This window comes from Falco peregrinus, chromosome 1 (genome assembly GCF_023634155.1).
Source record: "Falco peregrinus isolate bFalPer1 chromosome 1, bFalPer1.pri, whole genome shotgun sequence".
NCBI classification, from domain to species: Eukaryota; Metazoa; Chordata; class Aves; order Falconiformes; family Falconidae; genus Falco; species Falco peregrinus.
Window position 1 is genome coordinate 107172736 of NC_073721.1, and position 16675 is coordinate 107189410.

At 37.8% G+C, this 16675-nt stretch overlaps 1 protein-coding gene across 5 annotated transcripts in view; it reads left to right on the forward strand.

Annotated features, from left to right (window-relative positions):
• Window positions 1-16675, forward strand: part of SCAPER (S-phase cyclin A associated protein in the ER) — a 166049-nt gene that overhangs the window by 61312 nt on the left and 88062 nt on the right. For all 5 annotated transcript variants that reach the window (XM_055805663.1, XM_055805669.1, XM_055805684.1 and 2 more), the window contains exon 21: window positions 15696-15832. In XM_055805663.1, the coding sequence (XP_055661638.1) occupies window positions 15696-15832 (137 nt within the window). The remainder of the gene's footprint in view (window positions 1-15695; window positions 15833-16675) is intronic.

Below are 16675 nucleotides of genomic sequence, written 5' to 3' on the forward strand. Positions count from 1 at the left end.
GACTTTGAGTTCTGTCTTACCCAAAAAATTTGTGAATGCCTGAGTATTATACCTGTCAGATGTTAGGAAGAAATACTGTGCAAGCCAGTTCTCCGGAGCCGATTCAGATTTAACTTCATTGTGTTCAGAAACCTGTTTCCAGCCAAGCTGATTCAAATGACACTGCTCTGTACTTCTAATTTTTGACTGTCTCCTCCTTTCCTTTGCAATTCTTGTTACTATTTTTATTTTGAAATCTTCTTTGTTTACAGCTCTTACATCCAGTAGTAGCATCTTATATTTTCCTTTTTAAAAAACTTTGGAGAGTTAAGTCCCTGAGATGCTGAAATCCACAGATGTGGTTATCACTGGAAAAACAGAAGAAGAAAATCAGAGAGATACAGTAGTCTGGAGGAATAAATTTTTGCTGAGTTTGCAGACCCCTTCGTAACTGTAACAGAAGTACATAAACTGTCTTTCAGTTTCTTTGTCCCACTTTACAGTGTTTGGTGGGAGTTCTGTGGGTTTGGATTTGGTTTTAGATGCAGGATTTACCTAACTGGATATATGGGAGAATGCTTCATACTGCATCCATTTTCCTAGAAATACAAGCTGTGAGATTTCACAGAATCTTTCATGTTGATACACGCATCAAAGCGTGGGGAATCTATAATTCTGAAATTTTCTAGTATCTGTCTGGCCTTTGCTTTTATCTGTCTAGCTACTGATAATTGAACTATGGCTCTTGCTGGGCAGCTGTCTCAGATGAATATGGAGGAAAACAGTGAACTAGATTTTCTTTTGACTGGGTGTTACACACTATTCACAACGTCTAATTTGATAATTTTAACAATTCCAGCTTCCAGAAGAAGGGATCATGTTGGAACAGCTGCCTTTGTGCCCAGTTGGTGAAAAAGAATTCCACTAGAGGGCACAGATACCCTGATTTTTGTGGTGTCCAACATCATATGCTTAAATCCTGTGTTTTTCAGCAAAACATTTTGATGTGAACTTAAGATCAAGATTAAGGTTAAATGTATGGGATTTCTTGAATGTGTCCTTTGTGTGGGATCAAAAGGAGAGAACAGCTTTAACTGAATGAACAGCTTGATGATTACAATGGGAGATTTAAATATCCTTAATCAAGATGGTGCATAGTATTTGGTATACTGGCAACATACAGATACTTCCAATGGTAGATATTTAATATATTATTTATATCTATATTTTAATTAGTCTGAGTATACAGTGCTGAACTATGCGGTTGTAATCCGAAATTTCGTTGGTCTGAGGCCTTCTCTGTGTGGTGTGTTTTTGTTGTTTTTTGTTTTCCTCAAAGAGCAGGAGTAAGATATACATGCTAGAGATATGGTCACTGCAAAGCAAAAGAGCAATTTTATTTATCAAAGCGATCTGCTTTGTGTACCTGTATTCAACATGCGTAGTTAATGCCAGACTTTGCCTCCTCCACAACTGAAGCAGTCAGTAATTTAAGTTCTGAAATACTTGAGAAAAAATTTCCACAGTATTATATAGAAGTAAAACTGTATTCCATGGAAGCATTGTAATATTCATAGTTACTTATTCATCACTGTTTTCAATTTTTTTAGTCAGTAAAGATATCTGTAGTGAGAACACACTTGTACTACTTAAAGTTATTACACTTGTCATCTGTGATGTCTTTAGATTATATACATCTTGTCTGTGTCGCTGCTTTGACACAAAATATTTTATTTATATCACCTTTGACCTCATAAAATTTTACCTTTAACCTTGTGCACTTGACACCTCACATAACTTACTCTTGATCTTTGACTCATACTGTGTTAAGCCTGTTAAGTATAATAGGTAGCTGCCTAGAAAGAAAGCTTTTTTAAAATTGTAATCTGACCACAGAATTTCTTTGCTACTACTTGAGAAATCACAGAAGGACTTGAAATATCTTTATTTTGATTGTATTGGTATCACAGAAGGTAAGATTTAAGTATCTACTTAAGACTTCGGAAACTGGTTTAAGTAAGTGGTTACATAATATGTCTCCATACAGTAAGGACTTTTGTTGATTTGGCTGTAAGCAAAAAGTTAAAAACTGTAATGAATGATCATTGAGACCAATTTCTCTGGCCCAGGTGGATGCTACTAGTTGATCTTGCCAGAAATACAAAAATAAAATACTATATTCTAGGGTTTTCCCCTTTACTGTAGCATCTATATGTTCTGTAATTTTACAAACATTTTCAGAGATAAGAGTAGACTTCGTGCTGAAGCAGTTTTCCATTGGTGTGGAATTAAGCATATATTGTGCAAGAACTGACAGCTAGTATTAGATCATCAATAAGATGAATTCACTTGTAGATGTAATATACTTGTTGCAAGTCACAAAGAAAATAGGTTTCTTATGAATTAAGATACTAAAGATGAAAGAATACGAAGTTACTTCTAGGTTTGTGTGACAGCTTCATTTCGTTTCAGGCTTTTGGGTTTTCTTCCTTTGAGTACTTATTAGTCTCCAGCTGAAAAGGATGTAGATTTCTCTTAAAGCAATTATCTATTGATTTTGAAACAGTGGATATCATGTGAAAGCAAATTAAGTTTTGTCCACCTTTTTTACTTGCTTTTTAACTTTTCTTTTGTCTGGTCTCTTACACATTAATTCATGCAGATTATGTAGATCATGTAAATACGTTAATTCATGTAGATGGCAAAAGCCTTTCCAGTGTGGTAGGCTTCAGCCTAAAAGTTGTCTTTCCATCATTATATTCTGAAACTTGCAGTGCTATCACTGTCCCACATGATTTCACCGTTATCTTCAGTGCAGTAACAGTGTTCTGTCTACATTTTCTCTCTCAGCTTAAATGCATTTCTTCTTCCATCAAAGTTACAGCTTTACCTTCTTTTTACATTGCTATTTTGTATGCTATTCGTTTCCTGTCCCCTCTCTTAATATTCATATTACTTCCAGTGCAGCAAAAGATGTGAACAATGTGTGCAATTTGGTTTCATTGACTTCACTGGAATCAATTAGTATGTTTGAAGTTACGACTAATGGTTTTGCTGAATCAAAGCCTGTGTGACACGAAAGGCTTTTGGCACAAAGGCCGTCACCGTAAAGGTGCCGTCTGAAAGCCATAGGATGACACATAGCAGTTTTGATAGGTTCCCGCAAGAACCTTGTAGCCGTTTGGTCCTACCTGTAGCTCCTAGAGTATTTATTCATTTTTATGCCCCTCTGCTTTCCCAATACACATAACATCAGTAATCCTTATAGCTTGCTTCCTTTTAACCATTGTCCTATCTCTTGTCTGTATCTCCTGTCATTTAAATACCATGGTTTAAAGGCATTTTTAGAGTATAAATGATGTAATTCTATGCAGTCTGTGAATGTTTCTAATAAGTGAAAAGTACTTCAAAAAAACGTATCTAATAGCTAACGTGGTAGGGAGTTGGTTAATTTATATAAGGTGCATGCTCGAATTTTATGTATTCAAAGCAGGATGGAGGAATGTTAATGAACCTTTGCATATGTAAAAATGTGCTTTTTTTAATCAGGGAAGAAGACTGTTGTCATGATATTAAATGAAACAATGAACCTTCTTAGAGGTATATTTAGATCAAATGCAAATACACTCTCATAATGGAGCAAAGAAAGTGTTGTTGTCTGAAGACTGACAGTGTTAAAATGTGAGGATTTGTAGAAAGACATCACTGATTGAGCCCACCCACATTCTTTTTTGAAAAAAACACACAGTGGGTGACTAAAGCTTACTCTGTAGTGTGGGTTGTCAGGTTGGCTGGGGTTTGCAGTGCAAGCCTTTTCTGGCATAGGTCTGTCTAGGTTGCAGTGGGGTCTGATTTACAGTGTGCATAACTGTGCTGGCGAGTTCCCCTGGTACGGACACTGTTACACTTTTGCCGGGATGTGGTGAGAGGCTGCCTGAGAGAGCAGAGTTGTGCTGGTACAAGTTCTGTTCCAGCCATAGAAGGTTTATAGCTAGCACATCACACATGCAAAGATGATGTTCATATGAGGTTGAATTTCTAAAAGCTTTTTAGGAGTGAGGATTTGTTCTTCTTTAAGAAATTGAGCTGTTTTCTCAAAGTTGTATGCTGCTTCCATTATTTCTTACAGAGGAAATTACTGATGGAAAGAGATGCGTGAATATTTTCATGCCTGACCTTTGCTCTTTCTGTTCTGTATTTAGAAGGAGCTACCTTGTCTAGAGGCATGGTGATGTCTGGACTTCACTATTTATTTTTTTTTTAATTCACTATATTTTCATTAAAATTAAATTATATCTAACTATTGTTTTATTGCTTCAGCCTTAGAAGTATTGGGGAAAAGGCTGTTTCTTTTTCCTTCTGAATCAGTGTTTTCAAGTTCTATTTGAATGAAGAATAGTGTCCTATGAAGTTCTTTGGTAACCTATCTAAAATAACGATCAAGAAAAATGGAAAATAACACTAAAGATGAACAGGTTTTTTTCATTTCCTCTAATAGTGGAGTTTGAGATATTCATACCTGTGGGTATGTGGTCTTTTAAAAATTGTTATGCAAGATTAATAGTTCTCTTTTTACTTCTTGAACATTGTTGTGTATGTTACACGTCTGCTTGTATTCATAGAATCATAGAATGGTTTGGGTGGGAAGGGACCTTAAAGACCACCCAGTCCCACCCCCAGCCACGGGCTGGGACACCCCCCGCCAGCTCAGGTTGCTCCCAGCCCCGTCCAGCCTGGCCTTGAGCACTGCCAGGGATGGGGCACCCACAGCTGCTCTGGGCAGCCTGTCCCAAGTCTCCCCAGCCTCACTGTAAAGAGTTTCTTCCCAATACCTGACCTAAACCTGCCCTCTTTCAGCTTAAAGCCATTACCCCCTTGTCCTGTCACTAGGCCCTTGTAAAAAGCCCCTCTCCAGCTTTCCTGTAGGTCGCTTTCAGGCACTGTAATGTCCCCCGGAGCCTTCTCCTCTCCAGGCTCTCAGCCCCAACTCTCTCAGCCGGTCCCCACAGAAGAGAGGCTCCAGCCCCCTGACCATCTTTGGGCCCCCCTCTGGACTCACTCCAGCAGGTCCATGGCCTTATGTCGGGGGCCCAGGAGCTGAACGCAGCATGCCAGATGGGGTCTCGCCCGAGCGGAGAAGAGGGGGAGAATCACCACAGCCTGCTGGCCACGCTGCTTTTGATGCAGCCCAGGATTCAGTTGGCTGCTGGGCTGCAAGCGCACATTGCAGAGCCATGTTGAGCTTCTCACCGACCAGCACCCCTGAGTCCTGGCAGGGCTGCCCTCAATCCATTCTCTGCCCAGCCTGTGTTTGTGCTTGGACGTGCAGGACCTGGCACTTGGCCTTGTTGAACTTCATGAGGTGCGCACCTCTCAAGCCTGTCAAGGTCCCTCTGGGTGGCATCCCTTGCCTCCAGCATGTCAGCCGAACCACACAGCTTGGTGGGGTGCACTTGATCCCACTGTCCATGTTGCCAGCAAAGGTGTTAAACAGCGTCGGTCCCAGTACAGACCCCTGAGGAATGCCACTCATTACTGGTCTCCACTTGGACATTGAGCTGTTGACCACAGTTCTTTGAGTGCAACCATCCAGCCCATTCCTTATCCACCGAGTGGTCCATCCATCAAATTCATGTCTCTCCAGTTTAGAGACAAGGATGTTACACAGGACAGTGTCAAAAGGTTTGCACAAGTCCAGGTAGATGTCATCAGTTGCTTTTCCCTTGTCCACCAACACTATAACCCCATTGTAAAAGGCCACCAGGTTTGTCAGGTGCGATTTGTCCTTAGCATAGCATCCAGGAGGATCTGCTCCATGATCTTGCCAGGCACTAAGGTAGTTCCCTGGGTCTTCCTTTTTTCCCTTCTTAAAAATGGGGGTTACTTTTCCCCTTTTCCAGTCACTGGAAACTTCACTAGACTGCCATGACTTCTCAAATATGATGGCTTGTGGCTTAGCCACTTCATCCAACAGGTCCCTCAGACCCACGGGTGCATCTCATCAGGTCCCATGGACTTGTGCACCCTCGGGTTCCTTAGATGGTCTTGAAGCTGATCACCTCCTAGAGCAGGCGGTTCTTCATTCTCCCAGTCCCTGCCTTTGCCTTCTGTGACTTGGGCAGTGTGGCTGAAGCACTTGCTGGTGCAAGACTGAGGCAAAAAAGTCATTGAGTACCTCAGCTTTCTCCATGTCCCAGGTAACATAGTCTCCCGTTTCCTTCTGGAGGGGGACCACATTTTCCTAGTCGTCTTTTTATCGCTGTTGTACCTATAGAAGCTTTTTATATTGCCTTTGATGTCCTTGGCTAGATATAATTCTATCAGGGCTTTAGCTTTCCTAACCTGGTCCTTGGCTGCTCAATAGTTTGTTTTCCTCTCAGGCTACTTGTCCTTGTTTCCACCCTCTGTGGCTTCCTTTTTGTGTTTGAGTTTGTCCAGGAGCATCTTGTTCATCCATGCAGCCTCCTGGCATTTTCGCCTGACTGTCTTTATTGCTGCTGATCTTGGAGGAGGTGATCTTGAATATTAACCAGTGCTCTTGGGGCCCCTCTTCCTTCCAGGGCTTTATCCCATGGTACTCTATCAAGCAGATCCCCAGAGAGGCCAAAGTCTATTCTCCAAAGTCCAGGTATTGTGTTGCCAAGTGTGGTTTTAGCCATCTTTATTTATTCTGAGTTTCACTCATAAGTAATGAAAGTCCTTAGCATTCAGTTTTAAGCTCTTTTCTTGCGTTTGATTAAGTAAGGCTCTGGACAAAAGCTTTCATGTGAGTGTGATTTTTTTCAACCATGAGCTGTGTGCAAGCATTTGCAGCCCTGGTCTTATTCTGGTGTATGTTTGCACTCCAGTCTCTTTTGAACATTTAAATGATCAGTTATGACCATTACAGTACAAGGACATGACCTTGGCTCAGCTCTGGTGGTATATAATACTTAAGCAATTTCTGGGCAATACAGGGGTGCATACAGGGTAATACTTGAAAGGTGCATACAGGTTTGGTCATATGTTAAACAATATTCGTGTTTCTTTTCATCCGCAGATTTGCAGAATATAGACTTCATTGTATATTCATTTTTTTCTTGGCATCTGATTATAGTTTTCCAACAGTAGCCCATTTTTCTTCTCTATTGCTCAGTGGAAGCAATCTGTAAATCATCTACAAACCAGAACTCCCCATCCCAATAAAGCCTCAGGTTCCAGTTGAGTTTGCTTTACTCAACCTTCCTTCCCCCCCTGAGGAAGGGAGGATTTTTTTAGAGAGGGGTTGTGTGTTGCTAGAGGAATGGAATTAGGCCAAGCATCCATGGTGCATTTTCATTTATGGATGTTTCATATGTGTTGGATACCCGTGGTCCTTTCAGTACAGGAACTCTGGCCTTGTAATTCTTCTGTGAATACATTTGTCCTAGAAGAAGCTGTCACGAATGATCATGTAATTAAAAAGTTTAATCCATGATATAGTTTGCAGAAGGTATCTCCATACTCTATACATCAATTCTAGTATTTTTTACTTTGTGCAGAGCTTCTTACCTTTAATATAGTACAAAGTGTTGTTTTTCTTGGTAAAAACGTATATGATTAATTGTTTATTGGCTGTGTCTTTAATTGTGATAGATCATTGCCAACAGCTGCACCCTTCCTGCTTTTGGCTTGGGTATCTTTAATATTCACAGCCAGTAAGAAAAACTACTGTTGGCAGGGCCAACTGCGCTCTCTTTTCCCCCTTTCTCTTGCTTGCCCTTGCAGCCGGGTGATAATAGCAATGCTTTCCAGCTTCCTTCCCTGATCTGCAGAGTGATGCTTTCTGTTTCCAGTATGTGGAATTCTCATTCTTGTGGAAGAAACAGCTTTACTTTGCCTTCTGTTTCCACATGTTGGTGTGACAAGTTGGAAAGGGAGTGATACTAAAAACCCAAAGAAATACCTGAACCTACTATTCAGAGTATTATTTGCTATTTATCTTAGTGGCAGGCTGTCATATCATTGAATTTATGGACAAGCAAGGTGACTAGAAGTGCAGTCGGTATTGGCAGTAAAAGTAGTATTTAGTTTGGACATGCTAAAAAGCAGTCTTGGTCTCTCATTTTAAAAAATTAATTAAAATCAAGAAGTTAAGGAGAAACTATTTTTACAATGAAAGATAAGGCTTCAGTTTGGAATGAATAATAAAAACTTTTAACAATCTACACTCATCTTCTAAAGTGCATTTTAACATAGAAATGTGAATAATTAAAATCTTGATTTTGAGAAAATGGTAATTGAATATCCATTATTTTAATAACCTGTTTCTTCACATATGAAACACTTAAAATAACTCTTTATTAATGGCAACAGATAAATACCTTTCTTGTTTTGAATCTTCTCTGTATTTTGGGGTGGGTCATCACTTGTGGTATTAGAGCAGCATTTGATCATAGACTTTTGATCTCTTTATGTTTAAGCATTAATGACCATTTGTGTTTCAAGCTATTATTGGTTATAATATTGAAAACTAAATTTTGCATTTAATGTAGTTCATGGTCTGCTTCAGCATCTGTTTTCCATATTAAATATTGTCCTAGGCTATGAGGGGAAAAAAATACACTGAGGAGTTTTGTTGAAACGTGTAATAAAATCATGAACAAATATTCCTGTGGTAACATGATTTAGAATTGAACCTTAAAAACCTTTTCAAAATTTGGCAAATATATAACTTAAGTGATTACATACAAGTAAGAAACTGTTATTCCTGACATTGGTAATAAATACTGAAAAAAAATAATTATTTTCTGCAGTTCCAGGATATTGTTTATTTTGAAACAGGTAAAGATGTAAATCCAAAAGATATATCTGTGCTTCAGTATAGTTACCTATTGATTTGCTAGAGTATTTTCCCTATGTACCTTACATTTACACATAATACTCGGTTTGCTATTAACTTTTTTTATTCAAATGGTAAATGAATGACAGCAATTATTATGTGATATAGGCTACTGCAAGTATTTCTTTATAATATTCCTCATGTCTATTATTTTAATGCTGATATGAGAAGGCAAGTAAAAACAAGTGTTTGGAAGTTCTGAAGATTGAGTTTAGATAAATAGCTAGAGTCAGATAGTCTTCAAGTTGCCTTGGTCTGCAGAACTGGGTTAGAACACTCACAAGAATGTCTTTGCTTTCCAAACTTGGGGATTCAAAGTTGGAAAGAACACAGAAATAATAAGAATAAGCAGTCTTATGGTATTCTGGCACTTCTGCTTCAGTTCTGGTCAGAATCCAGAAATACAGAAAGGAATGAAAATGAAAAATTATAATAGAGAAAAAAATATATAAGCTTTTCAGATTCCAAGAAGGTAATTTTGGCTCAGTTTTCTGGGTGAAAGTCCAATAGCCAGAAAAGTTTTCCACTTACATGAATTGGTTAGTTTATACATGATGGAAACAGAACTAATTTAGCACTGTGTCACAGCCTGTGTAAAGCAGACTGTATGTTGGAAAGGTCAGGCCTTTACATGCCTGTTGCTGGACAGTAAAATTTTGCTGTGGTGCTGCTTTGCAGGAGCTTATAGAAAGCGGCAGAAAATACTTGATATACAAGGTGGTGATCCTGGCCTCTCCTGCCAGCGACTGACTGGCTTCAAACTGGAGGATTTTCAGAGCCTTCCTTCCCTGGCTGTTACCGCTGCGTATTAGGAGGAATATTGTGCTTTGTGAGAGCCAGCAAGGCGTAACGTGCTCACAAGAGAACAGAGGATCTTTAAGTTACAACTGCCCTACAGCAGCAAATGCCAGGCTGTGATTTTCTTCTCAGCTTGAGCAAATACAGATGCTTTACTGCAATATTGTCCTACCTGTGCAATCTTGCCCCAGGCAGAATTCATGAAAAGGCAATGCTTACTTGAAAGGAAAGGGAAGTAAGTATTTGTGTTATGCTCACTCCTAATTTTAGAATGAGGAAATTTTGTAAGGAAGAATTCTGTTTGGCACACTGTACATCGCAATTTAATAAAGTTACTATAAATAATTGCTGAGTAGTGAAAAGAACAGTAGCTTATATGTAATACAGAGAGCCAAAAGTGTCACAGTAAAAGAGATTGGGTAGGAAAGTAATTTTACAGTTGTGTTCTAGTTTGATAAATACTTACATATCCAGCATTTCATTTTTCAGGGTCAGGTACATGGGTGTTGTTGCTGTAATCAGGTCATTAAATGGGGAGAGCTATTCTAGAGTACTTGTCTTGTGAATGGACATTGTGCGAAGAGGCTGTCAATTTGGAAGTTTATTCTCCAGCTGTTGTATTTTGTATAGATTACCGAGGTTCAGAATCTAGTTTATGGTATGGTTTTCATCATGTAAACTGAAGTGGACTGTACTCAACTGTGTAGCATTTCAGCATTTTGTAGTATTCACTAGGCTTTTCATGGAAAAAATCTGCAATTGTTTGTTTTAGAGTCAGAAAAATTAAATTCAGAGAGCACTGATAATAATGCTGTGTAATCCTTGTAGTATAAACATGTCATATAGGAAAAAGGGGTGTAATTTAGTGTGTAGAGAAAAACTTGGTTATAAGTTATGCTTAGTCGACTGAATCTGTCAACATCAAGATACTAAATGAACTGGGTAGTTTTTCTGTTTCAGGCAGTTGAATGGGACTAGGTAGTAACCAGCAAGGATGGGACTTCATAGGTGACCGTACTCGTTGTAGCTTTAATGGTTTCGGCAACTTGATTTCTTACGTAGTTTGTAGATGAAGCCCATCTGTTGCATGCAGAAAGTTTCAGGATTCTTGGTGACTAAAAGTCAGAACAGTTGAGGATGGAGGGAGAAGAGAGGAAAAGGAAAGACTTTTTTTTTAAATAATCTAATTCCTATTTTGTCTGCTTTGTGGTGGCTGCGGATTTATGTATGCATTTAATGTTAGTTTTTATCACCCTGCTTTTACAGGAAATTTAGTTTGGTTGTTTTACAAATTACTTCAGTGTTGTATAAAAGTTATTAAGAGGTACATGGCTCACTTAATGTGTCTATACAGAATGTCATTAAATATCAAATTGTATATATTTACCAGGTTACTTTTATATTTCATAAGCTTTTTCAGCTAGAGACAGCCTCCCTCAGAGAAAATAGGTACAGTATACCTTGTGAGTTTTAAAACTAACCTTTAGTTTTGGGGAATGCAAGTAAATAACACTGGAGAGAAATACCAGGAGTGTTTCTACTCTAATACATCACTGAGTTGTCACCGTATGGGTGTATGTGGAGGACTATAAACAGGTGATGATGAAGAAATACATCAGGATTCAGTTCTTATTTCTGCATTTTGCAGCTATACATCATAACATAGTACAGACTTAACTGCACTTCGTGGTACAGATTCTGCCATCTTCATGGAAGCTGTTACCCTGTTTTGTGACATAGTTGATCTCAGCTGTGCAACTTAGAGGATGAGTTATCAAGTATGGAAAATAATGGCAGAAATCTGATACATAACAACAGTCATAGCTGGTCTTAGTTTGATCCTGAGATAAAAGGTATTCTGTTAGAGCAAAATCAGCAAAATTGCTATGTTATACGGCAGTCTTTATAACAAAGCTGTGGAGAAATTGCACAGATAAAATAAGCATTGCCGGTATGGAAACTGAAACTGCAGTGAACATATTTTCTAGGTCTGAATACAGATTTTAGTAACGGAGGCATTCACTAGAAAAGAGCCTTTACTTAATAATTCTTTGCATTTGTAATGGTCTAAATTCTCTGAAGTTCTGGTGGTTTACTAATACCTGAGGGTTTGGGTCAGAATAGTATGCTCAACATAGCACAGAATCGGGCAAGTAATGCCCCTTCATGTGGTTGTAAAAACAAACCCAGATTGTCTCTGTGGAAACGGTAAATTAGTCTTGGAAATTCTTACTGCATTTAGCATTTACTTGTATGAAAATAATAGTAAAAAAAAAAAAAAAAAAAAAGAGGTAAAACCCTTTCAGGAACAAGTGACTAGATTACTCAGTTATTCTGCATTACCTTTATTAGAAATAAAAAATCCTTGAAATTGAATAGTTTTGTTATTGCTTAAATAAAAGCATTCAGAGGATGACAAAAGATTGCTTTCTAAACACTGCACTGGCTTTGCTCACTTTCATAGACTTACGGCAATTACTTTTATGGTATGTTACCTTGTCCAACTAATGGTTGTGCAAGTAGAATTACTCATGAATTTAATGATTTAAAGGATTGGACGTATTGTAGTTCAATGTGACTCAGTGGATTTAAAAACCTTTATTTTTTCAGATAACTGGTAGAGGCTTAATAGAACATGGGAATAAATATTTTTACACTGCTCTGAAGCATAATATAGCAGCAGCTATCTTCAGGTGTCAGTTGTCATTCAGTACCAACCTAAGAGTTACACTTGTTTCACACCTGAATGGTGTAGATCTGCCTACTGTGGTAGTCATACGCTTTGATCTGTATCTTCAAAAAGTGATTGTTTTTGTGACACAAGGTATTATTATTACTCTAGTCTTACTTTAATGAGCCATATGTGTGAAGTCTGATATTAATCCAGACTGCCACACGTGAAAGCTGAGAGCTCTGGGAAACACTGTTCATGAGGGTGCTTGAGTTCATGTGAACAAAATGGTTTGTACCCATCCTGTGCGTTACTGACAGCAAGACCTCTTTTGGCCCTCACAGGCTGATAAATGAATGTGCTTGTTGAACTCTGTGGTTCTCTTCAGGTCATCTGTTAAGCCACAGATAAGATTAGGAGAAAGAGGTGAGTGTCTGCCAAGGGGATACAGGGCTTTGTCTCACTCATTTCTGCCTAGCAGAAGTCTGACAGCAGGTTTGCTCAGGACCACAAGTTGACTGCACCTGGGTGAAGATGGTCTGCCCCTCTTGTAAGGGGGTGTCCATTTCAAAGGGCAGCCTTAACTTTGTTTTGCTCTGATGTTGTTTTGAAGGATATAGTAAATAATTTTCAGATCTGATGAACCAAAAAACCAGTTTCACTGTTGAACAAAGATGTGGAATTATGGTGTAATAGTCCTTGTTTTGTCTATTACAAGTGCTTCATCTCATTCATATGACAGGAGGTAAACTAATGGTAAATTACAGTGCTTGGGGGGGGCTAGTTCAGTCTGGAAAGCAGCGATGTACGTATCAGACTTTTTTTTTAATAACTGAGCATCCACAAAATGTCACAGGTTAAGTACGCTGAAGCTTGGTGGCAAAGCAAGGGTAGTGTCTTAGTCTGTTCTGAGGAAATCCTTTCTTTTCTTAACATTGAAAAACTCACAACAATTTCCTATGAAGTGTCAGCCTCATGACCATGTTTCTGTTTTTTAAATGAAAGTTTAAAGGAAAAGCTATTTTTAAGTGGGTGTTGACAGATACATCTCTCTGAGGAGACAAAAATGAACTGGGATTTGATAACCAGCACTGGGATGGTTTATGTCCTGTGCTACTACAGACTGGTTAAGAACTAACTCATCAGGAGCTGGGATGTTTTGCTAGTCTTGTACTACCGAGTCATGCTCAAAGGGGACAGCCTTCTGAGATATCTTAAGAAAGTTTTCCTTTAAGCACTTACTGCTGAAATTTAGTGGACAATATTAAGGTGGGAGGGAAATGATTACAAAAGCTGTTAGAATTACTTTACATGTGGATATAACAATATCCATGGTTGGAACAATTTGGACAATATATCCAGGAAAAAACGTTCAGGTGTACTGGGAGTTCTACAGTGTAGGCAGTGTAGTAAAGTTATAGTCAGTCTTATTTTTTAATTTGGTTAAGTTATTATGCTTGATTCCTTATGTCTAATATTAATTCAGTATTCATTTTGCATTCATATGATTTAAGATATAAATTTCAATTAACGTTTTGACTGAATATATATTGCTAGGTTATATCATGCAGCAATGACTTACAAAAACTAAATGGTCTTTTTCCAGGAAATTTCACAGAGATTTATTTTGTTTTCAAGAGGCATAATATTTTCCTGAATTGGTGGAAGAAAATATAGGTTGTTCTCTGGAAAATATTGTCTACAAATTTTTTAATGCTTCACCTTTTACTTTGAATTTTAAGGATAGTTACCAAAAAGGAAGAAATGACCACATCGGGTTGTGGCACTAACAATTTTCAAGGATAAGTTTTCCTAACAAGCAATGGTGCCCTGTACTTCATAGTGTGTTCAGCATTCTTTAAGGAAACAAATATAAGCCTCAGTATATAAAAAATGGGCTAAATGTATTCTAATAACTGTCATTAAACCAGTTGTTTATTGTTACTTGTAAAAAAAAAAAAAGGGAACAATTGGCTGTTGTAGCCCAGTGGTGCAAGCAGCTGTAATGCAGTATGGAGGTGCGGTGTCCACCACTTGCATTGAGGTATTTGTAGGAGAGTTTTCAATAGTGTGAACGTGTCCGTTAGTCTTTTCATTACCACAGAAGGACATTGCAGAATACCAGGTTACACATACTGTTCAACCAAAGTAGTCTTAATTGTGGGGATTGTAGTGGTTTAAGTGGATCACTTTTAAAATTGTGTTGATTGAATTTAAGTTTCTTGTAGTGACAAGGTCTCTGAAGTGCATTGCTAGTTCAGAAGTGGTGGAATTCAGTAATGCATATTTAAATTGAAAAGTCAGTTTAGAAGGGGCATGAGTAGAAATCCTTCTTGATTGTTGAAATTTTAACTTGCTACACAGAGTACTTTAAGTAAATTTCTAACTTGAGGGAGCTAGGGAAAGATAAGGTAGTCGTCCATTAGCAGCTGTGGGTTTTTTTGAGATTCGTTTGGTTTTGGTCTTTTGGGGGTGTGTGTGGTTGCATGTGTAGTTTCTGCATAGTCAATTGGACTGTTGACATCAGTCATTGGAATTGTTACAAGCACCTACATGTCCCTTTGTGGTTAGCATGGATCTATCAAAATTGAGAACAGCTGTAGGGGAATAGCTTTGTTGGTTATTCATCTTTAAATGATAAATATTTCTTTCAAATTTAGACGTTGAACTGTATTGGGGTAGTCTATACTTACACTGAAAGTACCTCCAAGGAAACAGGAAATTGTTCGTAACATTTTAAAAAAATCTTGAAACAAAGCATTTATTTAAAATCATATGGTGTAATCACATTTCCCTTTCTTGCATGCCAGTATGTAAGAGCTGTACTATTTAATAATTAAAGAATTTCTTTATGGGCAGCAGAGATTTTACCAATATTTTGCTTAAATACAGATTTGTTACTGTGGGAGGAAAAGTAATATTCCATCAATAAATGGTACCATTAGTGCATAGTTTCAATGTGTTACAAAAAAAAAAGTTAAGTTTAGATTTTCATGAAGAGTTAAATCACAAACCAGAATTAGCTCATTTAATACAATGAGTGATGTCGGTTGGGTAGGGCATTGGTTTCAGGTAGCTCTAAAAGGCAGCTTGGAAAAGATTTGGAAAAGATGGCAGCTTGGAGTTCATACTTGTTAAATAACAGTTTCTTGAAAATGAGGGACAATGCTTGTTCTCCTTATCTCAGTAATTATTCTTCCTTAATACAAAATGTCCATGATGTTTTCTCTCCAGTGTGAAATAAACTCTTACCCAGAATTTATTGTAAAATTTTTCTTCTTTCCTTAACCTTTTGCTAAATATTTACCATTGTTGTTTCCTGGGAAGATAATCTATAATCTCCATCATATACGGTAAGATTAAATATTATTTCAATGTTTTCTGCAGGAGCACCTGTCATTGAAAAAGTACATTGTGGATATTGTGATTGAGAGTTCTGTTCCTGTGGAACCATTAAAAGATGGAGAGGAGAAACAAAAAACTAAAAAGAAAGCCAAAAAGCTAAAGGCACGGATGAACTCCAGGTAGAACAAATATTTTTTTTTCTTTTAAGTTTTGTTCTATACTTCACCTTTCATCCTTTAGTATGAATACAGTGGAAGGCTGAAAAAAATGTTAAAATTATTTGCTTTGGGAGTGTCTTGAAAATAGCACTGATGAGCCTAATTTATGGCCACTTTCTCTGATTGAGAAAGAAAACTGAGTATCGATCTGGAGCCCTTGGTTTCACCTGTTAAGAGCTTTTCTCATAATTGGATGCCAGTGCCTTGCCAAAACTGTAGCCTCTTCTAGCATACAATAGCATGTTTAAATTTGTGTAAACCATGCCTATTTTTCTTTCTAGCTATTGATTTTTAAATGAAGTATCAAAGAAAATCAATAGTAATCAACAAATAGAAGTCAGCCTGCTGTAGTGTCAAATCCCATGACTAAATCTAATCATTTTTTGTTGCCTGTCACAACAACAAGAAAGTTAAAAATATCTTAAAATGGAAAGTGAGTTGTCAGACCTGCGGTTTCTTAGTCTAAAAAGTGACTTCTGCAAGTCAGGATGATATGCAGGACATCATTATATCATGAACTGGCAATGTCAGTCTTCACAGCTGAATAGTCCCCCACTGACATTGATACTTGACTGAATATTATAACGTATTTTTGCATTTAACTCTAAAAGTATTTCACAGAAGGTAAGAATCATTGTTACGTATTTTGTCAGCCTTGTTTTTAAGCAAGGGTTACAAGTAAGAGAAAAACACCTGAATAGATTTTTAGAGCTAGAGTGAAAATGGTATGTTTTATTAACTCATAGTTGTGCTAATAATGGCATGCTAGTCTTCAAAAACACCATACTTGTACAGTGTGTTAGT